General features: G+C 40.6%; 1 protein-coding gene across 8 annotated transcripts in view; it reads right to left on the reverse strand.

Annotated features, from left to right (window-relative positions):
• Nucleotides 1-25,969, reverse strand: part of PLCB4 (phospholipase C beta 4) — a 186,930-nt gene that overhangs the window by 11,086 nt on the left and 149,875 nt on the right. For all 8 annotated transcript variants that reach the window (XM_042049252.1, XM_042049250.1, XM_042049251.1 and 5 more), the window contains 8 exons: nt 24,227-24,431; nt 20,423-20,511; nt 19,880-20,030; nt 17,132-17,181; nt 16,944-17,009; nt 11,960-12,075; nt 8,051-8,126; nt 2,436-2,611 (listed from right to left, as the gene is read on the reverse strand). In XM_042049252.1, the coding sequence (XP_041905186.1) occupies nt 2,436-2,611; nt 8,051-8,126; nt 11,960-12,075; nt 16,944-17,009; nt 17,132-17,181; nt 19,880-20,030; nt 20,423-20,511; nt 24,227-24,431 (929 nt within the window). The remainder of the gene's footprint in view (nt 1-2,435; nt 2,612-8,050; nt 8,127-11,959; nt 12,076-16,943; nt 17,010-17,131; nt 17,182-19,879; nt 20,031-20,422; nt 20,512-24,226; nt 24,432-25,969) is intronic.

Below are 25,969 nucleotides of genomic sequence, written 5' to 3' on the forward strand. Positions count from 1 at the left end.
AAATGTAAGTTTTGCCTTAATGTATATCTAATGACAGCTTCTAGCAAAGTTAAGAGAACATGGAAATACATATGGAAAACAAAAAATTTACTTTCCCAGGCCATATATTAGTAAATTATCTTCCAAGCATTCTGATGAATTTCCAGTAGGATAGAAAAAAAGACTCAAAAAAGAAAGTGATGTGATTTCCTGGGCTGATGCAGCCAAGTATGATTTAGAGGTACAGCACCAAGGACTGCACCTTCCTCTGGCTAATAACTTTTGAATGATGAATTTTAATAATAATTTAATAATAATTAATATTATAATTTTAACAATAATTTAATAATTAAAAATTTAATTTTTGGACTTCATATTTGACTGGATGTGTTTTGCAGGTCAGCTTGAATAGATGGGCTAACACAGAGATTAACATAAAGATGAACTCAGTACAAGCCTTTTGCTGGGACAATTCTCTGTTGGATGGAAAGCTTGCAGGTCCCAGCATGTGTTCTCTCTGATGCAAAGATAAGCTGTTTTTTCACTCAGGAATTTTAAAAAATAATTTCAATTCCTTCTTCAAATGTGATTTATTTATTTCTTTTCCCCCACGCTTTTTATGTGAAAGGTGCTGAAGACAATTACCTATGAATCTACATATGTATGAATATATATGTGTATGTGTATGCACAAATTTTATGTTCATATGCTTTTAGGCTGCTCTGAATAATAGAATATAGGATAAAAAAATGATTCCTCTACTTACCACCACTTTTAGCACTGTGACTATGATGTGTATTTAATTTTATTTGATTTCAAATAGGCAGGACGGTTAATTACAAAAGCAGTAGTGTCATGTAGCATCTTCTAGGTGATTATAGCAGGATATTGTAGATAACACATCAGTCTAATGTAGCTTATCCTGCAAACCCTTTAGACCTCACTTTTCATGGATCTGTCTTATAAGCCACCAGTGCTATAAACATGAGTCCACAGCTGACAGCAACTCCAAAGGATATTTCCGTATTTGATACTTCTCAGTTTCCAGCCTTTCAGTTGAAGTTCCTGGGTAAAGCCAGTGCAAACTACCAATGCTTCATCACCCCTGCTGCCTTTAATGAGGTTCAGATGATCTAAACCAGCTAAGAAGCCCACTCCTACATCTACCTGTTGGAGGTTAGGATTTTTCCTTTTTTTTCTTTCTCTCAGGGAATTTTGTCCCATTTGTTGCTAAGAGACGATAACGACCCGTACTTATGAGAGACAAAAGAAGCGGCCAAGGTGGGGGGAAGGGTGCAGCTGCACTCTCGTAGTTATGGGGCTTTTCTCTTGGGAAGGGCAGAGATACCTCGAGATTTTGGCTGGAGGGTGAGGGGCTGGGCTTGGCTCCTATCGCTCTTGGGATCAAAGGGGAGACAGGCTGTGGTTGCTGTGGGGAGAATGTGCCACCACTGCGGGGTTCCGTCTCCTACTGTCCTCTCCTACCATGAGTGAAGCTCCGCTCGTAAGAGCGGCCATTGCACTGGGACCTTACGAACACCCGATCTCACTAGAAAGGATCCTCACCACCTACTGCGGTGCCTCAGGGGAAAACCCGGGACCCTGAGCCCCTCCCGCCACTGCCCAGCCCCGCTGCTTCTCTGCCGCTGCTCCGGGTTTTTGGCTACACTATAACACCGCACCCCCTGCCTGCCGGCACACCCCACGGCTCCTGCTACAGCTGTGGAGTTTCTGATACATCTCCTTTGATACCCCGGGTGTGCCCGCCTCTGCCATTCCAGCCGCTGCTCCAAGGTTCCTGCTACAGCTCATTTTCGCCATGCGGAGGGGCATCGGGACCAGCTACCCACCGTGAGTTTATAAAGGAAGCCCCTTTTCTATCTCTTCCACCGCCGCGCCCGCCATTACCCCGTGAGGGAGATGCGGCCGAGCTCGCGCCACAGCGCCCCCTGCAGGCGCGGGGAACCATCGCAGCCGCCCTGCCCGGCCGGGAGCCCCCAGCGCCCCTGCCGGCTGTGAGCGGAACTGCACCCAAGGGGAAACCACCTGCAGCCGAGAGAGGCTGGTGCTGGGCTGCTGCTCTGTTTGCTGCTGCTGCTGCCAGAGTTGGTGGTGTTTGTTTGCCTTGTTTTATATATATATGTATTAGTAAAGAACTGCCATTCCTTTTCCCATATCTTTGCCTGAAAGCCCCGTAATTTCAGAGTTATAATAATTTGGAGGGAAGGGGGTCACATTTTCTGTTCTAAGAGAGGTTCTCACCTTCCTTAGCAGACACCTGTCTTTCAAACCAGGACACTACCTAAACCTTCTATGGTCACTTCTTTTACTTCTATCGTGCATTCAGCCCAGTGCCTTTGGCAGCAGTACAGGAGCTGTCAATGCAAAAAACTACAGCATTACACAGAGCAAACCTAAACCAAGCCCTCATTATTAGGCAGCACTGCCCTGCTCACCTGTCATGGGAAAATTTGAGCTGCTGGGTTTGTTGTTCATGAGCATTAATGAGCAGTTTCTTCAGTAGCTCACACTGCTGGTTCAAGTGCAAGTCGCGGATTTCCTGCTCCTCGGCGCTGTGCGTGTTGATCATCTCCGACCATTCCTTGGTGTGCTGAGCCACGATCTCTTTGACCTGTGGGAAGGTAACACCAGCTTTGTTAGAAGCTCCCAGATGGAGCAGCTCTTCCTGCTGCTGAAGGTGATGTAAAGACAATAATGAAACAGGTTCTAAAGAACACATCTAAATTATGAAAAAGGAAGTTGCATAAATGAAGTTGCTTCACAGATAGCAAAGCCACTGAGGACACTGCTGGGTGGTATAAAAAACAGATGTAAACCAAACCCTACTATTAGGACACGATTATCTAAAGTGCCCTGAATAGACTGTCTGAATAAATAGGCTCTTCACTGTACTACCATTGTTTTAAAACCTTCTCTAACACCGAGTTAATAATAAAACAGTTTCACACTTTTGTTGCCAAGAAATATATGTATCTTAAAAGTACTGAACTTAACAATGGCAAAACCTAGTGAGCAGGATTTCTCTGAGGGCTTAAAGATAGCCTTTGATTTTGTGGAGACAGTTTCACAAACACAGAGCGTTTCCAGAGAAATCCTGTATTTAGTACAACCTGACTCTGAAGATGGTCTACGTATCTTTGTTTTATATTCATTAAGTGAGCAGGGAATCTGACAAGTATTCTTTTCTTGCTTATCTCCCAAGACTCACATGAATAATGAGATTAAAGTTTTGGAATGTTCCCAAGAGACAGTATTAAGAAGTCTAAATCACCAGAGTGGTTATTATAATAATATATCACACTCACTGATTTTGAAAAGAAGCTAATAGAAAGATATGTTTTATTAACCTTTAATAATTATCTTTGGGTGTTTTGACATGTTATCCTACTTTTCCATAAATGGTATACAAAATGTGCCCCCCAATAAATCCATTTTCAGGCACTCATTTCAACTGCAACCAATAACATCTGGGTCATCTTCTGCGAAAGCAAACTGGATCCTTTCTATCAAAAATTGCCATAATTTTGCTTAGAAAGTGAGAGAATGCTGCCAGTATTTTAGCTGGGGTTTGCATAATGAGGAACAGATTGTCTTGCACACAGTGGTGAAGGTGAAAAAAGTGGAGATTTTATCAGCCCCATTTTCCATTCTGCCCCAGAGAGGCTCCTCTGAAGGTGATGCCTGAGATGCCTCTTACCTAAAGCTCATGTTGCTTAATAAAGAGGGAATCTAATGAAATAAAGAAGTGAGTAATTCTGGAACACATCAGGATGACTACCACTACTTGAAAGCCAGATCTGCACTTAACTATAGCTAAATTGTGGTCTCATATCAAAACTGATACATGCAGCTGATAGAGAGCAACCTGGAGTTTTCTACAGAGAACAACAAAAGCCTTGTGAGGCAGAAGTTGGTATGACTAAGACAGGCCCAATTCCATCAGGGGGTTTAAGAGTCAGTGTGCCTCCAGCAAAATGAGCCATGCTTATTTTTGTGCATGTGGGGAAGTATACTACTAAGCCCAGAGCCTGTCAACTATGAAATTATATGAAGGATGTGGTGCAGTTTGTGGGAGTAGTATTTTTAATAAGGTGTTCATAAGTACTGCCTTCAGAGCCAGAAAAATACGAGGATTCAGTTTTAAAATGAGTAAAAATAAATGCTTGGATGTTGTGAAGGAAGAAAGACTAACTTTTCAGGTGGAGTTTTTGAGAGGCTCAGGGACAGACACTCCAGGCTCACCCCTGGCACCACCTAGGGCACTTTAGTTTGGGCCAAGTTTAGCCCAAGCTCCTTGAACCACTGGTGTGAAAAGGTGAGCAATTCCAAAGCAGGATTTATCACTTAGATACTCTCTGCCTCTCTTGTATCTGCAGGGCCTCAAGCACCAAGACACTTGAGTTAGGTTGCATGAATCTCCTCTCAACAGTGAGACCTCATTTGGCTTACCAACCCCCAGGGAGACCTAGGATGAACTTAGGAGAGCTAGAAGTCATGGCTGAAGGTTTTAGGAAAACACGTTCCTTATTTATATTCAATGCAGAGTTTCCAGATGGAGTCAGCTCTATCCACAATTTGAATAAAAAATGGTGCAGGTAGATCAGTCCAAAATCCTGGGTGTAATTTGGAGCACAGCAGCAAAGGGACTGTGCCTTCAGAAAACTCCCACAGTCACAGTGTTAGAAATTATTAATATTTCAAAAAGACAAGTGCTGTGATGTGGCCCAGGGAGCAGGAGGTCAAGTGTTCACCACCACCACAGGCATTCCAGGAAACAAAGAAGAGTTTGCTTTTATTTAAAGCCTCCTTACGCTGTAGAGAAAATGCAAAATGAACTTTGCGTGAAAGACGAAGCATGACAATAAAATAGTGAAATAAATACTGGAAGCCATGGTGAAAGCAAGTATTTTGTGACTTTGTTGCAAAGAGTTTACAAAGCCCAAACAAACACAGAGGAACAAAGACTCAAGGGCTCATTGCAAATGAATAATGTGATAATTGTTTTTAAATGGTGAATGCTATAAACCACAGAGGAACTTGAAGGCAGGAATTCTGACTCTCAAGTACACTGATACCAAAGAATCATGTAACATCTCATAGAATTATTGAGTCCAACTCCCGAAGAAAAACCCTGCAAGGTGACAGTGTGGTAATACTTAGATAAAGTATTTAATCTAAGAAGGAAGTAATAATCAGAAAAACACGCTGCCTGTGTTCATGGACAGATGTGCTGTGATGTGCTGCTAATTCCAGAAGCAGCAGGCAGTCTAAGAAGCAGATACACCTCCTTGTAAAACGAGCTTTTCTCTAGGGATGTGAGAGACAGAGAAGGTTTCTTTTATTACACATCCACCAAGGCAGAAGTCTCATTTCAGGTACAGCAAGATATAACCTGATGAGAAGGCTGTAAGGGATGTGCCAAACACCAGTAACAGACTTTAAATACCCAATTTGACTCAGATTCCGAACAGCTTAGAACTCATGGCCATTAAATCATCTGAAATCCAATTTTGCTGCAGATCTGTGATACACTTCAAAGTTCAGCTGTAGTAAATTCAGAGAATATCTCTGCTTTTCTCCGATTTATTAGCAGCATAGTTGAAATGACTATTTAATTTTCACTGGGCTGCACTCTTGTCCTACTTTCTCCTATTAAGGCAGTGTTGCTCGTCCTAAAGGATAGGAAAAATAACCATCAGCTAACTTCTCTCTTTCCTGTTCTGCAGACTGTCTTTGCAAGCCTGTCCTTTCATCTGTTCCTACACTGGACCTAAGAGACTAATTAAAATCCTGATAAGGAACCTTCTTTTGCACAGCATATATGCAAGAAATTTGTTTAGCAACTAAATTCAAGCAGGAATGATCTTTGAAGTAATCTTTCCTTTATTTTCTTTTCATCCTCTGCCTGCTTGATATTGGGACCTACTTTCCTAATGCAGGGGAGTAATTTGCATTTGCTAGGTTAATTGTGTGTGAAGTACACATTGGGACATTCAGATTTAATTTCAATATTCTATGTCAAACTCGGGCTGGATGTTTCCTCATGACAGGAGGAGTTTTGTAGATGAAAAGGTCTCTTTGGTGCCAAAGGTGTGTACAGGCACATTGTGGCACAGAGCTGTACTGGAGGACATGAGCTGTAATTGAAGATGAATTATGTTCCAATCTGATATCAAAATTAGTGGGCCAAATGCTGAGAAATGCTGAAGAACTGTTAATTAATCAAACTCCTAGTATATCAAGTGTAATGCATTAAGCATCTCAGAATTTAATCTACTTTAATTGCACCTACCTTCATCTAAGATAAAAGTTAATTTCCCTATGGTCTTGAGCACTGTTTTCCAACCTGTTGCTTGCAAACCTTTGAATGATCTCCAGGAATAATTCAAGGGCCCACACACAGCAGTTGAAACAAAAGAGGTTGGTAAATAATCTGGGCAATTTTGATGGAACCACAGTGAGCAGGACATTGAAAATCATTAGAGGAAGCTTCAGAGGGGGATGACTTGCAGAGGAGTTCTTTGGGAATTATCCAATAATCAGAAGCTTGGAATTTCAAGTCTTACACTGAAGTCTTACAGTTCAAATCTTACCGTTAAGTCTCCTTTCAAGATGTCATCCTAGAACCTGACATGGGAGTGGACAAGAAAATCAATCTTTTTTTCCAGGTATGGATTAAATTGAAGGCAACCAGTTTGACAGCAGGATTTTGAAAGGAACAGGGCTCAGAAACAGAATATATTTGTGGAAAGGGAGAACATGAGTCACATTTATTGGATTTGGAAGATTAATGAACATTTGGATGTTCCTTGTGTACAAATGACACTTAACTCCAGACTCTGAGTGACATAGGTGAGAGAGAGATCAGAGCAAAGACATTTCTATGTAATGTAACTTCAAATGAGTTTTGGAGCTTATGTCTGGATGATTGGGAGCCAGTGCTCCTCAGAGAGTTTGTTTCACTGAGAGAGGAATAAATTTTTTATTTTTTAAGTTAACTTTTATTTTAGGAAAGGGTTCTGGACTTTTCATAGGGGAAGAAGATAGGGAGATAAGACAGTACTTTAGGTTTTATTCCTGGGGGTGGGGTTGCTACATCTGCAACTGAGAGGGCAGCAACAAGAATGCAAACTTTGTTTAGAAAGCCAAGATTTTCTCCACATGAAATAATAAAACCAAAGACTGAAGTTAAAAGAAGGCAAGATGAAAAGTTATTCTAGCCTCAAAGATGGCTGTGTTTGTGTGAATTTTCTGTTCTTGTCTGATTCTTTTTACAGGTTATAGATTTCACTGGGGTCAGTCTCCAGTACTGCCCTCTCTCCAGATGATTTTGTACATGGATGAGCCTTCTGGTGTCCCGGCCACCCTCTAGTCTGGATAGCTTTCAAAAACATGTCAAAAAGTCCTGGATAAGACTTCCAAAGGAAATAGGGAGTCAGTGAACACAGTAGTGGGATGGAAGTACAGAGGAAACAGCTCTGAGCAACTCCATGTGAGCCATGACCTTGAGACCAGCTTTTCCAAATTAGCTGAGATTGAGTCCCAGGGCACTTTTATTCTCCAGGACCTTGTAGAAAACAAAGCAACGAAACAATGGGGAAAAAAATCCCCACTAGAAGTAAGAAGGCATTTGGCTCAAGAGCAACTTGGAGTCCTCATTCCCTAAGAAACAGATTACCAAGGCCACGGCGACAATGACGGAAAATGAAATAGAAGCTTCTTTATGTATGTATTTTGGGAATGTATTTAGCATCCAAATTTCATATAACACACATTCTCTTTGTTTAACTAGAGCTGACACAAATGACCAGTTTCACTTCACGAGGCACAAATACGACTCTTTCTTCAAAAATTTCAAAACAGCAGGAAATTCGTGTTGCTTTAAAAAAATTTTTTAAGGAACACTTTTAGACACTCAATTACTCCCATTCTTTTCAACATGTTATTATTGCTGAAAATGATTCATATGCTTCCAAGGAAATTAACTACCACTTGGGTCTCAAATCTCTCTTTCAGAAGTTGCATGTGTTAAAATTGGCTGTTTGCTTACCTTAGATTTGTGATCTGATGTTAGTGTCTGAATTTTAATTTCCGTTTCTTTCTTCAATTCAACACAATTACTTCCTCTAAAAACAAAAGGAAAATCGCAAATGTGTGCCACAAGTTAAACATCTCCCCATTCAGTCAGCTCTTACTAATTAAAATGTTAATCAAAGTTGAAGTGCTGCACAGTATTGGAATGAAATTATTTCTTCTGGCAATTCATTCACAACTTACAAAATATTGTTGGATTAATGATCATTCAATTCAAACACCACATGATTAATTCTAGATTGGCCCAGCAATTATTCTGTTGCTGAGGATGTGTCAGGCATCTCCATTTATGATACTTGGTTCCTTTTCCAGGCTTAAAATACCTTGCCAAGAGAAACCAGTTTCTGCCTGAAAACTTACAGGCCTATTCAGTGCCTTGCCATGATTTTAGACTCTGTTTTAAAAGTAATTTTGTTACTTATATTTAGTTGGAGGCAGAGGAAACAAAGTCATTTGAATAATTACCTGCCAGGGTGATTTGGGTGTACTAAATTTGAACACCTATAGAAAGTGTAAGTGTCCCTCTGTGAGAATAGGTGAATGGGCTGCAAAGGAGGGGCCTGGAATAAAACAGTATCTTGAGAGACCTCTGTTTGGACACCACTGTAACGTTTTTGTGTTGGATTATCCACTAATGTAAAGTGATGCAGCTCCACTGTCTGGACAGGGACACGTTCATTTATCAGCTGCAGCTGGCCCTAATAAGGAAGGTCATTGCTTGACTGCAGGAACATTAATCCATGTTTGCTCCAGAAAAGGAGATTTATGAAACTCTTAACAAGTTTAAATCCTATTTTCATATCAAAGTACTGCTAAACTTACGGAAATTAGCAGAAAATTTTACCATCAAACAACACCAGGAAAGCCCTTACTGAAAATAGTGTGGTGTGTCTTGTTTTCCAAGGTCCAGCAGTCATTTATTTTCTAGCCACAGCAAGGGAAATTGTGTAGATGTTTCTAGCACTGATTTGACACTTTGGAAGCAATCTAAAGTCAGAGAGAGAGGTTCTGACTGCTGTTACCACTGCCTGAAAAACCCAACAGCTAAAAGAGAGGTGTTCTTTGATCACACTGTGATCAGGGTGCGGCTGTAATGCAATATCTGATTTGTTGATCAGTATGAAAGACACTGATTCTTTGGCGTGAATCAGACACGCTTTATCCCAAAATAGCCTAATTAGTTCAATCATTGGACTCTTCAGAATACCAGACATCCAAACTGAGCCCTTCTCTGGAAACGCAGCTTTCATCATATCCCAAGGCAACTTCCAGCGAGTTTGGACACTGGGCATAATGGGAATTGCCCCCAGCTGCAGTGGCAGAGTCCATGGTTGAACCATGGAGTCACAGCTGGGAACAAAATACCCAGGGACAGCCCAGCCCAGTGTCACCTACCCATGCTCACACAAACAGATACACTTGGATTTCTGAACAGTCCCAATAAATCAGAAGGATCTTTATGTGCCCTGATTTTAATTCAGAGTGGGAACACAACCATACCTATCCCCATATGCCTCTCTGAGATTTGCAAGCATCTGAAGTGTATGACAGAAATAGCACAGGGAGCAAAACCCTGTCCATCTGTCAGTGAATTAGCATGTGATTAAAAAATCCTACTTTGCTGAACAATATGCAGTTGGCATTTGTCACACCATGTGGCAGAAATGGACCACAAAAAAACCTGCACGACAAGATCAGAAGAGAAAGTTGTCTTTACACCTATCAAAGGCCTTTTTGTCAGGAAATAATCTGACAATTTCAATATGAATGCCTTGAAAACACGTTTAACAAGTTCTCTTAAAACTTTTATTGCTTGCAAATGCTCCGGAATGATAGCCAAGGAAATGGAGCTTTTCCTGTACTCACTGAACCCAGGACTCTGGCTTCATCAGAGCATTTAATAAGTTCAGTAAAATTTATAAATGTCAACCAATGTGTTCACTTGTACGCATGTCCTTTAACACACTGCACAGCTAGGGTGGGCATAAGTACCTTGCAGAGTGGGCTTTCAGGGCTCACCCCGAAGGAAACCCTTTAAATATTTTGCTATGGCATTAAAAAGGGTTTTCACAGGAAGTCTGTGTTGATACTGATTTTGATTTGGCTGCTAATTAGATGCCAAAAGGTAGTCCTGTAACACTGAAAGAGCCATCAGGTGACTAAGAGCTCTGGAGTCCATGGAAACTATGGAACCATGGTAAGGAACAGTATTTGGCTTTGCATTGGAGCTGCTTCTGGAGTGGTCATTTCCAATTTTAACTCATAACAGGAAACTTATCATAAAGGCTTTGGTGTCCATGGAAGAAGCGTTGTAAAATTAAGAAAAGATGCTGCAAGTAGCCAATGAAGTGACCTCAAACTGGGAATCAAATTATCAACTGCTTTGATACTTGTCCCATTTTGGGGTACGCTGGACAGCATTGTTATCCAGAGCTTCCCAATATTTATTGCACAGAGCCAGCCATTTCCACCTTTAACTTCCTGGCACACCTTCCTTGGCTGTTTAGTCTGGACAGGCAGAGGCATTGGCTCCTTCTCAGGCCAACAGGAGCACTGAGATTCTTAAATACCAGAGCACAGGGAAACCTTTCTGCCCCCACAAGAATTATGGTGCAATGCCCAGAGTTCACTTCTCTGCCCCTGGAACAAATAACCTGACTGTAATTAAAACTCCAGCTATATCAGTAACGTTCTGCTGTGCTGTATTCTATGAAATTGAATCAAAGCCACATTAAATCTATCAGTCCTGCAGTTTTCCCCTCTCTGTTTGGAGTAGTGGTAATTTTCTGGAAGAAGCTCCTTGGATTAGAAGTATTTGTGTGCTTACAGTTCTCCTGTCTTGGACAAAAAGAAGTACAGCATGAACTGCAAGCTTTCAGTAATTTAGTGAGGAGAATTCTCCTTTCCTTGTTTACTTCTGACAGTTCTGTTTCTGTTCCTTTGCCAGATTGCAACGTGCACACTCAAAAACCCACCACCGTTCCAAATAATTTACAGAAAAAGTAGTCTTGGAAGATTCAAGGCCAAACAGGCAGCTATGTTCAGTATTCAGTGAGTGAGCTGCTGCCAGCTGTTGTTGCCAGATGACAAGAATATGAAATTAAGAGCAACTATTAGCATAGCTGGATATGGAACTAAAGTAATTCCTGCTGTCTCAATGAAATTCCAGTGACAGGGTGAAAGGTGGAGAGGAGAAACTGCTGCCAGATGAGCAGCAAGGCAACAGCAGGTCCTGCTACTTAATTCCAAATTAGAATTAGACATTTTATTAAAGTCATCAGCATCTTCCAGGAACCTTTCTGGGACAAGCAGGAGATCCACACAGATAATATCCCAGGCCATCAGCTTGTGCAAATCAAAACAGCTCTACTGAAGTCAAAGGAGTAAGACTGATTTATCCCACCTGAGCATCTGTATGTTTTTTGTCAAAAAGAAACTTCAACTCAACAGCACGGCAAAAGTCTATTATTTTCAAACATTCAAGATTTAAAAGCCAGCTTTTCCCCTAAAATCAAATCATTGCTGCTTTCTGGTCATTAGGGCTGTTGAGGACCTTAGTCTGCTCTCATGGAACACGACAGTGACATTCCCTGGGGAGTGCAGTGAGACCAGACCAGATCAGACCACAGAAATAAAAATTTGCGACAACTCCTTCGCTTTTAATTTTAAAATTCTGATAGCAGAAGACTAGAGAAAGGCAGAGTGAGTCCCATATTTATGAGCTAGGCTCATTCTCAGGTTGATGTAGGATGCTGACTCAAGCTGCAATGAATGCTTTTTATGAATGCTTTATTCCAAACCACAAAGCATAAGATATCAAATCTATTTCAAGTCTAAAGAAAAATAATTTAATATAATCTCTTACCCCTTCTTCTTCATCGCCTTCTCTAACATTTTCTCGTATGATACCTTTTCTTTATCATATTGGGCCACTATTTTGTCAATTTGTGTGCAGTGCAACTTCTGCATGGCGCTGTGCTCCTGGAAAACAGTAGGACCTTACCATTAGGTTGCTAGATTTTTGACGTTCAATTTTCTTATAAGAAAGAAATATCAGTGTAAGAAATACCAGTGTATGTATGAACAGACAACTCTGACAATGGAATTTAATCTGGTCTAGCTGTGTGGTATTAAACATTCCAGGTATTCCACCACAAGCACCAAAACATTTCTCCTTTGTTAGAAAAATTAAAACCTGCAGTGAACCATAAAAATATGGTACATTTTGAGACAAAGTAATGATGGAAAAGAAGGAATAAATGGAATAAATTGGAGTAAATGTCCAAAAGTGCAATTCTGAAGACCTGGCCCATGGCCCCCAGTGACTGCAGCACTCTTATCATTAAGAAATCCCACCTTGTGGCAGAGCTTTTCCTTTAGCAAGCAACAGCAAGCTGTGCAATACAACTTAACTTTATAGTCTCCTTTATCTGAACAGCAGCTCATAATGATGCAAATATTTGACCAGCACGGAGAGCACCAAATATTGAATTTACACTACAGTAGGAAAAATGGTTCTTTCATTTATGTTATTTTATTAATACCCAATTGCCGTGCATTTTATCTAATCATGGCAAAAAGAACCTCATTAATTAATATGGCTTCATCCAGGACTTTATCTCTATTTTTTTACAGCTCTTTTTGCATCTATTCTACACTTGCTGTTCTACTGCTCTTTATTATTATTTTCTACACACCTTTGCCTTATCACTGTTTCTTCCTCTAAAAATGCTAATTAAATACTTTTACACTCACTTTTACCAAAACATTAATACAAATGCTGCAATGCTTTTAAAAATCTAGTACTGGGCTGTACCCCAGCACGCCAGCATCTGCCAAGCACTTCCCTAGGGAACACATACAGCTTCCAAGTGTTGTATTCAGAGTGGGGAACTGAATTTGCTTTTCCACAGAGGATTTAAAGGTAAACAAATAGACTCTGTCAATATTAAAACACGCCAGCCTCACCAGGGGATGTTTACATTGACTAACCAGGCAGGGAAAAAATAGGGACAGTGAAAAGAATGACTCAAGCTTGACAGCACCAGCCAGCCACAGGTGAAGTGATTGAGAGCATCTCTCAAACTACCCACTCCCCTCTGAATGAGCAGAACTGTCCAATTCGTGCCATAAAAGACTAAGCACAAATTCTACAAAGCATGAGACTCCTGCCCACTCCATGATCTAAAAAGGCACATCATGCAGAGCCAGAATTCCTGCTTTTCCCTCACAACAACCATCATTTAAGCCCTCAGTCTTTGTGACACTGAAATCTTTTGCAGATCCCCTCTACTGCTACATCCTGCTCATATGAAAGTCTTGCATCTGAAACATATTGTGGACCATATCCCCTCATTCCCTTCCCTGGTTTTCCTCGCTATACAAGTTTGATTTTCTGTCTGTGCTCAAAAGAAAATCCATCACACCTTGATACTGCACCCCAAACATCTGTCAAGATTCTAAGAAATATGAATGGGTTTTTGTAGCATCTTTTGTTTTCAAATGCAAAGTTTCAGTTGGTAACGTGTTTTAGGTTGATTCAGAACATGTTTGCAGGTAAAAGTCCCCTCAGGTAGGTTCTCATGATTTCCTCAATCCCACTGAATTTGCACACCTTTCCATGAATACATTCACAAATTACATGTCATTACAGACTGAAGCCACAGATCTGCCAGTGTTCTGAGAAGCCACATAATTGGTACAAAAAGACTCAAATCACAGCAAGAGTATCCATGGGAAAAGAATAAAGAGTCATATACTGTTCCTTTGGGGTGTGTGTGTGGGCAGAAATCACAGTTCAGTCTATTAAAGGGAAGAGGAAATAAATTCCCATTATACAAACTGTTATTCCTGCCTGGTATCTCCCTAAAGCAACACAAATACTGTGTACAACCGAAAACTGAGGTCTGGAGGATTCTTATTACAGAATAGAAGGATGAGGAAATAAAAAAAAGGAACTAACACTTCCAATTCAAAAATCCATTTTGCAGAACTTTATTAATCTACAGCCCCATCATCTTTTGTACTCTTGCTTTTGCATTGTGAAATGAAGATTTTTTTAATGTTCTTTTTTACTAGGCTTTAATCCAAACAGTATTTTCAACGTCAATACAGAAGTGCAGGAGATGAATTTGGGGATTTATATTAATTATGCAGCTCTGGTTACTGTCTAGAACCATATGAAATTCCTCAAGGGGCACTTGCAACTATCCCTGTCGTGTCTGAAAACTCCAGAACTGTACACCACAATCCTCTGTTGTGCTGCTGGGCTGGTAGAGAATATATATCAAGGTAATCCTTCACTATCCTTCCTCTTCTGTCTAGCCCAAAAAGCACAGACACTACCTGATAGCCCTGAAAAATAATAAAGTGAAGCAGGGACCCACAAGAGCAGGCTGCTAAGAGGTGAAGTTGGTGACTGAGATACGTCCTTTGCCCTTACAGCCCACCTGCGCCTGTGATGCCACCCCAGATCATTCACCTAAACAGTACTCAAGATATAACTTGATAAAGAAGAAATAAAAACCACAGGACATCATTCAGACATCAGCTGTTCTGCACTTGCACAGTAATATTCATACTGGGAGATTAAAGTTACTTCAGGGAATGCAGGCAGGAAATACTCTACCTCAAAAGCAGCCAAATGCAGGTGTTTTCATGGATGTGTTGTTTAAGAAAAGCATTTCTGCACTCTGCAGAAGTGACTGGACATATTATTTTAAAATTACCAAAAGCACAGGTTACCAGAGCTAAGATTCAAGAGAAGTTATTCCTAACAAGGAGTTTTTTTTAAATGGTGACAAGTATATGAATTTGCCACTGTTTTTCAGAAGTCAAACACAAGGAATACTACAGCACCAGAGGCTGATAGCTTCCAACCGGACTGAGGTTTGGATCATGTTCTTCACTCCCAAGAGTAATCATCTGCTCTTCAGCAATCCCAACACAGGGATTTTTGGAGAATGCTACTGTAGCTGCTGGAGCCAAAATGGCTGAGATGCTGAACAGAAGTAAATAAATGAAAGGTAACATCAAAGAACACCACCGACAGAGTGCTGTGTGCTGGGAAGCCTGGCACCACTTAATTTTTGCTTTCCATAATGCATTTTCCAAAGCCAAGTTTAGATGGAAAAGCATTAGACTTTTCTTTCCTTAATAAGCATCATGAACAGTTCCCTTCCGCTTACTTACTCCTCCAGATCTCTGGAGTGTCTATGGTTAAACGAGAGCCAGCCTGTTTCTGGAGCTTTTAGGTTCAGTCTGCTTCAAACACAGGCTTCCTGAGGCTGATCATGGATAACCAACTGCAGAGTTCTCCAGCTCCATCCCAGCTGATAAAATGCACCAAGAACAGCGAGGAGCACTGCCCTGAGATCAACTCTGAGCTAACATGGCTGCACTTTCCTGCTCAGACTCTCTGAATTCCAGGAGCCGCCCTTACTGGAGCCTTTAGGCAGGCATGCCCCAGGCAGGCACTTTGCTGTTAGGACAGGCCTGCACTCTGTACTTAGGACCAGCAGGACACAGGCTGGCTCAGACATAAAATAGCTGTGCTTGGGCTAATGCTGAAAGCCCTTCTGAGCGCACGGTGTTTTTAGATTATGGCTGGCAATTTTTTCCTCAGATTAGAGGAAGCAGGTGCAAGCCTGAAGAGATGGATCATTTTTTTTTAATATTAACAAGCACAGTCTTGGCTCAGATATCCGGTGGGTCACGTGTTTGAGGGAGAGACACCCCTGAATATGTCTGTTTTCTACATAACCACAGGACCATTTCTGTAGCAAACTGCTGGCTGTTGGCCAATGAAATGACAAAGTAGTGTCTAAAAATAAGAAGCTCTCCAAAAGATTGACCCTATGAAGGTCTAGAAACCGTTGATATCAAAAAGTGTTGGTGACAGACACTTTTTCTTTGAGCATGGGCTTTGTACACAACACAAAAGTGCAGAAATCACTCGTTTCCCCTCTGCACAGAGTCAGTAAGGAGGCTGAAATGTAACTATTTGATTTTATTATATGGCTTTCAATACTAAGAGCCCCACAAAAGTGCCAATTATTGAAAGTAATTTCTCCATACTTCATTGTACAGAGTCCCAGGCCCAAACAACAGCCATGAAAATAAAAACAAGGACTGATATTAAAAATGCCCAGGCAACCACATGACATGAGATCCGCAGTGAAATTTGTAAGCAAAGACAGCAAGGCGGCAACTGCCCCAAAAGCCCAGAATGGATTTACAGGTTTGCCAAAATTCAGAACTTGAGGTATTTTCTTATTATAACTCATTCTGTAACAAGAGTAATGGTTTTCTAATGACAGAGGGCAGAGGAAAACTGGCTGTGATTTTCTAACATGAAGTGTATTTGTGGTAGTGTTGTATGTAATTGTGGTACCAGTGCCAGGAAAAAGCTGTAACACAGATATAAACGAGGAGGACCAGGACACTTCATTTCTCAGCTACACATCCCAGTCCTCTCTGGTGATTTTGCAGTTTCTCCAGTGCCTGCCCTAAGTGCAGCACCACCTCCCATCATTACTGCCTTGTTTTCCCATGCTACCTGTCAATAAGTCGTGCAAGAGGGAGCAAGATAAAATCATTACCTGAAAAAGGTGAGCCTTGGATGTTTATATGGGTCAAACAAATGTGCACTGAGTCTCAGGCAGACATACAAAGGGTTGCCACAGGGAAATGTGCTCACTGCAGCATATTTCAGTATATTTTAAACATATATGCCTTTCTTGGGAGTCCAACTACCATTCCTTAGTCTTTCCCTATAATTTAATTAGGAACTGCCTGTGCTAGTGAGCAACTGTTTTCAGTTAGGCTCAGAGAACTCTTAATGATCCTACCTTGGCATGTTTCTTCTTTAAGGCATTCAGCTCTTTCTGCTGTTTCTTTAAGTGCTTTATATAAGCCTAAAAAAAAGAGAAGCTGGATCAATTTTTCTGTGGCCATATTGACTTTAACTAGGTAAAATCCTGGCTACTTAGAACAAAAAATTAGGAGCACACCCTGGAAAGCTTGTGTCAATACTTACCTTCATTTGCTTTAAATCTTCTATCTTCACTTGAGGAATGAGGTCTATACCTGGGAAGGTATTGATACAGTTTATGTAAAATTTCATACATACTAGTATATCTCATATTTAAAAGTTGGGTTTTACCACAGCAACCTACATTTAACTTCACAATTAATTAATGTTTTTCACGACATTAAAAAAAAAAATCACAGGTTAATGAGAAAATTATTTATCAAGATACAGTTAATTTCCTTTTCCCATGCACTCTTCAATCAACTGCCTTGTGGAAAAAGAACGGAATCAATGAGTGTATTTTAATCCCTTACAGTTCTGGACTGAAGTGTCAAAACACAGCAATTTGAGAACTGAAAAAAACCGCCTTCTCAGCAAACACAGCAAACCATTTATGAATATTAAACAACTTCAGAATTTTGGTCCCGAGCTGGAGATTGCACTGGCACCACTTCTTTCAGTGGGGAGGTTTCTTGGGTAGGGTTCTACATGACTACAAAAGGATTATCTGAGGCTAGGTGTGCTTCTCGTCAGGTAAAAACACAGCAGAGAAAATTTACCTGCAGCCTGTGCAGTAACAAAACTAAAACTTGCATTTTGCTTAATACCAGGTTATGGGAAAAGGAGCAGAAGTGCGCTCCAAGACTAAAGGAGAGCTTAAAAAATGAAGGGGAAACAGAAAACCAAAAGAAGTGAAAATTCTAATGAAATTTCAATGACACAAGACTTAACAGTACTATGTAGATGAATGAAAATATGTTTTGATCACTTTAACTGCAATGCAAACAAAACCCGATCCCATTTAATGTTTATGCTTTAATAAAAGCTTTGTGACGTATTAAGGGGTTTTTAAAAACTATGCACATCCTACATGTAAGTGTGAATAAAAATGCCAATACAATGGCACAAGAGTTGTAATTTTTAGGCTTTTCTGAGGTTTCGCACAGTAATGTTTGCCTGTGTATAAACACACTGCAAAGATATTTAGTTAACTGCTCTTAATAGTGCCTGTGGACTATAAGATTTCCTTTGCCTTGAAAAGGACTTTCTGGCTTTTAAGGTGAATTTAACTGGAAAATGCTCAGACACTGTAAAAAAGGAAACAAAAAAAGGGGCAGAAGAGGTAGGCAATCTCCTTAGGGAATATGAATTTTTTCTTTTCTTAGAAGCATAAGATGCTGCTCAAGTATATGGAATCAACATTAGTCTAGCAAATGAGACAGGAACAGATGTAGGCACAGATAGAGGCTGAAGTTTTCAAAACCACAAGTGATTTAACTCTTACTGAAAATCTGAGACCAAAAAAACCCCCACATTCTTGTGCATTTGAAAGCCTTCCCCATTTTGCTGGGTAAGTAATTTCTAATAGCAAGACGAGTTGCATATTTTAACAGTGGTAGAATGATTCAGATCTTAGTAAATCATAGAGGTAAGAAATACAAAATGAGAATCATTACATGGGATATAAAAATGAACAGCTCTATTATAACATGCAAGAATAATGATAAAAATTGCAGACAGGAAAGTGCTAAGTACTGAAATCTCAGTTTAAGAGCAGGCTTGCATCAGGCTGTGGTGTTTAAACAGACTTTCTGAAGATTTTATTTTAAAACATTTACTACATAGAACTACAACATAGAACATCTCCTCAGTTGTCCAGGTCTGACTCCATGGCAACCAGGAATCAGTTGTCAACCCCGCAAATTTCACACCTAATGAACGCACAATAAAACCAACACATGTGCATCTTGGTGATGATACATGAAATAAGAAAACACCTCGCTGCATAAAGTGACCTGGGCTTTACACCAGGGACGAACTTCAGAAAGAGCTCAGGTGCCAGAGACAACCTGAACATTTGATTCATTGCCAAAAGTGAGTCCAGAGAAATGGCATTCTGGTTCTCAAGAGATCCCTTCACAAGTGTGTACTCAGCCATGTGTGCTTAAATTTAAGAACAAGAGCCCTCTGTGTTCCTTTTCCCTTTGGGCCAAGGTGGATGAGTGAGTGAACCACGTTCTAATTCTTGTGGCCCATTAGAAGAAATATTTATTGTGTTTCATTCAGCTGTACAAATTTGTTTTCTCACTTAATCTTCATTACCTGGGATGACATGGGAGAAACAAATAATCCCATGTGACTCTATAAAATGACTTTGTAGAGTGAATGGTGAAGAGTTAGGAAAAAATACTTATTTCCTTATAAATGAGCACATTTAATTTTTTTTTTTTCAATAAACATGCCATTTCCATAATCACTATTCAGAGTAAAACCACAATGTGAAAACATTTCTAATTGTTGGGAAATCTCTACAGAATCGAGTGAATTCTAAATACCTTTAATTACTTAAATCTGCAACTCTGCCAAGGGATTTGTGAGGGAAGAAAAAAAGCAGAAGTGTTTCTGTGGGCTATGCCAGATAACAGTCACTCCTGTTGGCACTCCTCCAGGAATCTTTACTAGTAAACCATTCCCAGAGTCATGCAGGTTATAAGTAACATATACATATATATTAAACAATATATCTGTGCACTATAGGTGTACAGCTACAGAAAGAGGTCACTTGGTGAAATAAAGCTGTTTTACCTTCATACAGTCATTTTAGTGATAGACAAAATTGATTTGCAATTAGACGAAGACAATTCCCAATGGCAAAATGATAAGAGCGAATACAACTACAAAACTAAGCTTGAATCAGTGTTTCTCTGTGACTGTCTGAATCACTTCAGAACAGAGGGAGTGGTTTTTGTGTACCTTTCTTGGCGTCAGTCCCAGACCCAAAGCCTGCAGTGGTGCTTGGTCGAAGCTCAGAGCTGCTCTGAGGTGTTACATTGGCTTTGGGATTATTGGCTTTTCCTTTTCTGTCGTTCTTGGAAGTGTCATTTGGTACATCAGCTATATCACTCTGAAAGAAACATCCACATCATATTTACTTGATTGTTCTTTTACCTTTAGTGTAAAAAGTTGGGGAAATTTCTGAACTTGCTTACTTTAAACATAATATAATTGCAACGTATTTTCAAACTACACTGTAGGAAATCCTTTGTAACCTATTTCAAATAGCTACTTACTAAAATACAACTCTGCCCCCATTTATTGAAATTTCTCCTTCTAAAGGATGTATTAATGTGATCCATGAAAAGCCAGTATTTCAGTAAATGACAAAAGCAAGACAAAGAAGCTTATATTTGAAAATGAGAAATGACAAAGTGAATTGATGGAGAAGGGCCAGTTTAATTTAAATAAAAAACACAGCATGGACATAAACGGGTTGTGTTTGTCATTGATTCTACTTACTGTTTCAATACCCATAGCTCTCATTTGGTCTGCTCTTTTTTCTGTGATAGACAAAAATTTCTTTGGATCTGATAAAGCATCCACAATATCTGTAAGAAGAAAAAAAAAAAATCAACTTTTTGTGAGCTTTGGAGGCATTTGGAAATGAGTATTTTACAAAAACTTTACTCTGTCCCCGTTATTATGAGACATGGCTCGCAACAAGAGTCCAGCTTTCTGTAGTGAATTTGGCAGGACTGGAAGTGCTTATTTCCACAGCACCTGGAACATGGATCAGTTCATAATGCACCAAGGCGTGGTATTAATCTAGGTACCTTATTTAGGAAAAATCCAGTGACTCCATCAGACTGAAGCTGCTCTAACTTCCTCTCAGTTAATGACCATAGAATTTGAGACCAGAATGGGATCTCCTGAGCCACAAAGCACTAACTTTGTCCCTTGGTTATTTGAGGGGGTGCTGACTGACTTGGGAGTGCAGGGAATTGCAGAAAATGCTGTTATATTTCCTAGCTAAAGAGCAGTTTCAGGTGGGTTAAAGCAATCAGGTAAATCTATTCTCACTGGCCTTTGTGATATTCCATGTCTGGAACATGACAGGCTGTGAAATGGCTTTTGTAAGAAAGACCAGCATCTGAATCTTGCACATGACACAGTACCACCAGTGGTATCACAGCCCTGGGTACCAGACAGATTACTGAATCTGTTTTCCATATGCAGTGATAAATGTGCAAGCATAGGATGACAAAGACCCAGGAATCTTTTACCTGCATATCGAATAATCCCTTTCCATGCTTAACTCCAACAGTCAAAAAAAAGTGAAAATATCCAACCCATTAAAAGTTTTGGCAAGAAACTTCTTGTGCAAGGTAGGGGCTGGGCTGTATCATCTCCCTCCCAACCTGAGTTGTTCTGTGAAATGCTCCTCTGAAGCCACAGCACAGACAGGTCTCCCATTCCCACAGAAGTTGCACTACCCTTGAAAGCTCTGTTTATCTACACAAATACGTCATCTCCAATATCTGCTGTGACCCACTGATGTCTTCTGAAATTTACTTCACATTCACAAAAGCCATGTAGAATTTATTTTTAGCCACAGCAATGGATTGTGGCTCAGCACCGACTGTTTCTCCTCTCCCTAACTCATTAAGGATGTCTTTTTTGTCCTTGGCACGCACTTTTCAATGAAAACCCAGGGCTACCCTGCCAGCACGATGCGTCACTTGAAAACTGAACCTGATTATCACGAGCTTCTAGGTAGAAATGACTAGCGTGTTTGGGAGAGCAGGACCTCTGTGCGTTGTCTAAGTAAGCACATCACCAAAGGCTCAGCACTTCTGAGGGGGATGTGACTCATCCCTGCCTCTCACATTGTCATTTGTCCTCTGCTTACGCTTCCCTTTCTCCCCAGGGAGCTGAGCTGGGGGTGGGGAGCAGCATTTTGTGGGAGAACTGCAATTAAATATAAAACTCTGAGAATCACTGAAAGAGTACATTACAGAGGACACCAACCACTAACCTGAGCAGCCAGGCTTACTCACTAGAGATTTCTATTATAGAAGCTTCTCTTTGGAGACTGCTGCTTCATTTGCATCAATTTGTGCCATTGTTGTGTTTTATTGGGAACAGAGGGGCTGATGCAAATAAACCACAAGAAATTAACAAGCCATAAAAAAAAAAAAAAAAGAAGAACACACATCTTTTAAAGCCTACAATGCATCACCCATTCTAGTTATTATTCAGGGCACATTTTAAAATTTTATTCATACAGGTTAAAAGAACAAAAAAGAGAAAAAAGAAAGTAGGCAGCTACTGACTTGAGCTCTACCTTCCTACAGGTTTGTTAAAACAACCATGGAGATCCTAATGATAGCTCATAAAACAATGAGAAGTTCACTGCAGATGATAAGTAATTAAAAACCACATGCCAGCAGAATACTAATGATTCCACCTGAGTTTCAGAAGTTATTTCCCAGTTGTTCATCATGCTGCTGTTCTATATCAATGAGGAAAATACATGAGGCACATCCAACCTATGTGGGAAGGGAGAGGAGAACTACAATTGAACTCACTTAGTTCCTATTAATATGGAGTCTGTTTTTGCCACTGCTGGCAGTAAACGACAACAACCAGTTCTCTCGTTCTAGCAGCATTTTACTGTAACAATATTGTTACTTAGGGGTAGCAATGATTTCCTACCTCTATCAAATACACCATCTACAGCAATGCTGACAGTGTAGCACACAATGTGCAAATTCTAAACTGCTGTTGAAATTCTCTTTGAAAAACAAGTTTTTCACTTCTCTATGTGTAGAATGCAGTTTAAAAAAATAAAAAAAATCTATTCTCCTTATGGGTCCAGCACAATCAGCAGCTCAAGCCACATCAAACTCAGTGCTAAGTTTAAATTCTATTCTTACAAAAAGTCTGGTATCATAAAACATCAATCCCAAATCAGGAGCACGTCCTTAGCTGAGAAAATACTTTAACTGAGTCATTTACTGTCAAAAGCTTCAGTTCAGGTAAGAATTAAAGGACACTCTTAAATGTGTCTCTTAGACTGATGGCTCAATTACCCTTGAGGATCTCAAGTTTAAGCAGAAGCCAGGACAAAGTCCCTGCCGTTAAATACTGTCGATGAAACGTGCTGCATGATGGCATGGTGGTGCTCCAAGGCCCGTGGCAAACCTCCAGCTGCCTTGCCAGAAACCAGGATTTCACATGTGAACAACACAAATGCTTTTGTAACACTTTTTTCCCACAAAATATTGTTCCTGAAGTCTCAGCCTGTTGATTTCTTAAAGTCTGGATAAACACCAGCAAACACAGACTTGAAGACAGGTTAGGAGAACCTTCCCTTCCTTCAGTTTGTACCATGGAGATCACAGTCAGAGAATTGCAGCCATTCTTTGCATAGGCAGCAGGTTTGAAATAGGTGTTGTGAAGAGAAAAACACTGGTTTGATCTATAATCTTTCACCAATAGCCCCCAAGGTAATTTCTGCAGAGTCAGAGCACTAACATTTAGTGCAATTCCTATTTTACAGTTTTAAATTGTTCATGTATTCTCCGATGTACAAGCAAATTTCATCTGGGGTGAAGAAGCCCTTTCCCTGAGGCACACCCTCAGGGGGAACTCACCCAGTACACTGATTTTAGTGGTGTAGTGATTATTCTCAGCTCTTTATTCCCACACACACACGTGGCAATTTGCCACTGTTCAGTATAAATGACCACAGCTGATCATGGAAATGGCTTACATTAAAAAAAACTGTCCTGAGAACCCAAAACCAATTAAACCACACCAAAACCATGCAAAATCGGGAGAGAAAAATGCAGAGATGCTGAATTATTTCACTGGCCATTTCTAACAATATGCCAATATTCCCAAGAATGTAGAATTGGTTTTGTGTGAAAAAACTACATTTCTGCATATAGTTTTTTATACTTATAGGCCCATCAATATAAAGTACATCCTAACCCTACAGATATTTATATCAAACAACATGTAATAAAAAAAGCAAAAAGAAGACTCTTTCTAAACTGTCAACAGAGAAAATCAAATTGAGCTAAGTAGTAGTAGATTATTTTCCACAGTATCTTGTTATTTAGTAGATATATGCTTTTATCATTAACACTGAGGCAGGCACTTGGTCAAAAAGCAGATTTCTTAACTCAATATCCAGAAATTCCAAGGAGCTAAGATACTGAATCTTTCCATCCTCCAGCACTGCACGTGTGCTTCTGGCTGGCACAGTGACACTGAAGCACTTTAGGACTCGCACACCGAGATAAAGGCTTATCTCACCTCCAAAACCATCAGGCACGTATGTTTTAAGCACAATGTTGCAGAAAACCGTTGGAAGAGAGAGTGGTTTGTTGCCTTCATTCCGAAGGGAAATGTGTCTGTAACCTGCTTGTAGCCCATCCAGAGGCAGGATCCTCTGACCAATCAGCTTATTATTGTCATCATACACTGCTATTCTCAGGACAGCAAGATCAGGGAGGATAACCTGGAAAGCCACAAAATGCAGACATTCAATGACACTGATACAGCAGCTCCCGCCCCGCCTCCCATGTGTGAACTTTGTGTGCCAGAAACTATCATCACTGTAAGATCAGGTCATTCCCTGCAAACCCCACTTTTCAAAATTAATCTTTCCTAGAAAAGATTTTTTCACCCTAAATAACAGGTAGATTTCAGATTATGTAAATCCTGCAGCTCACAGTTACACCAGCTAAATATTTTGCATGTTTATTTTTCATTACTGAAGACTGGTGACACTGATAAGAAGGCAGGTAAATACTGCATGGGAAATGACAGATACAGCAGCAATCAAAGGGCAGGTAGTGCTGGAGCAGGAGGAATTATGACAGACAGATGGGATTTGGGATGCATCCAAAAGGGCAAGGAGAGTGCAAGCACAGGCTGATGGGTATGTCTGAGGTGCTGAAATGCTGTGCTGCCAGCAGAGGTGGGTGTGCTGCTCTCAGGACATGGGGGTTCAAGGCATGCACAGGGAGCAGGGATGCTGCAGCCCCCTGCATCTGCCAGTCCCCACCTGGGCTGACCAGAACAGTAACAAAGAGATCTCCTGCCCTCCCTGAAGCAAAGGTGCTGCCTCTGTGCATGGAGCAGTGAGGAAGAGACAGACTAACAGGGAGGTGCAGCTCCACTGCCAGCCCACCTTGACTGTACACTGGGAGAGATTTCCCACTCTTTCCCTACCTGGTGCTATTCACCAACAGCTCTGGGACAAAAGAGAAGACCTCAGTAAACTGTGTCTGCCTTCTTCCTTAGACTTTCCCCCTGCCACTTCCATTTTCAGCCTTGGGGAGCACAAAATAAAGTCTGCTTTTGGTCTCTGAACCCATGTGAGCAGTTCACGGATATCCTGCTCTACTCGACTACAGCTTAGCACTCCCAGCACAGGTCACCACCAGCACTTACCCCCTCCTCCCCTCACACAACAGAGGGACAACACAGAACCCAGGTTAGAATGACTGAAACTTTATTTTAATTAAAATAAAAACGAGAAAACATGACAGAAGAACAATCAAACACAGTACCTGAGAACAATTGCGTAGGGTAAACCATCAGCTTGAGGAGAACACTGCAACCCAAACAGGGCAGGTAAGATCTCTCCCCTACAGGTCACAGATCAGCACATCTTTCATTACATGATGGTCTTTGACATAGATTTGCCAGGGAGCAGAAGTGGGGACTAAGTTTATTGTTCCCTCTCCATTAATTTGGTCTGGTAGGCACTTCCACCTTCTCATGACATTTTAGCACTGTGCCTTCAGTATCTCCAGCTAGAGGAATCCTTCCTTCCGTGTTTATGCCACTCACCTGCTTGATCTTCAATGTACATTAATTACAATGCTAAGATATGACAAGGGCCTGAGGTGAAGAAAAATAATTTCTTGGCTGACCTAAGAGCTCAAGAGAACGTGTGACCATGTGATTGCTCCCTGCAGAGTAGTAATGAGAAATATTGGCATCAGCCTCTGTACCCATGTCCCAACACACAGGTACCCCCCCTTTCAG

This window comes from Corvus kubaryi, unplaced genomic scaffold (genome assembly GCF_017639235.1).
Source record: "Corvus kubaryi isolate FWS band 111438036 unplaced genomic scaffold, C.kubaryi_AGA036_p1.0 70, whole genome shotgun sequence".
Lineage (NCBI taxonomy): Eukaryota > Metazoa > Chordata > Aves > Passeriformes > Corvidae > Corvus > Corvus kubaryi.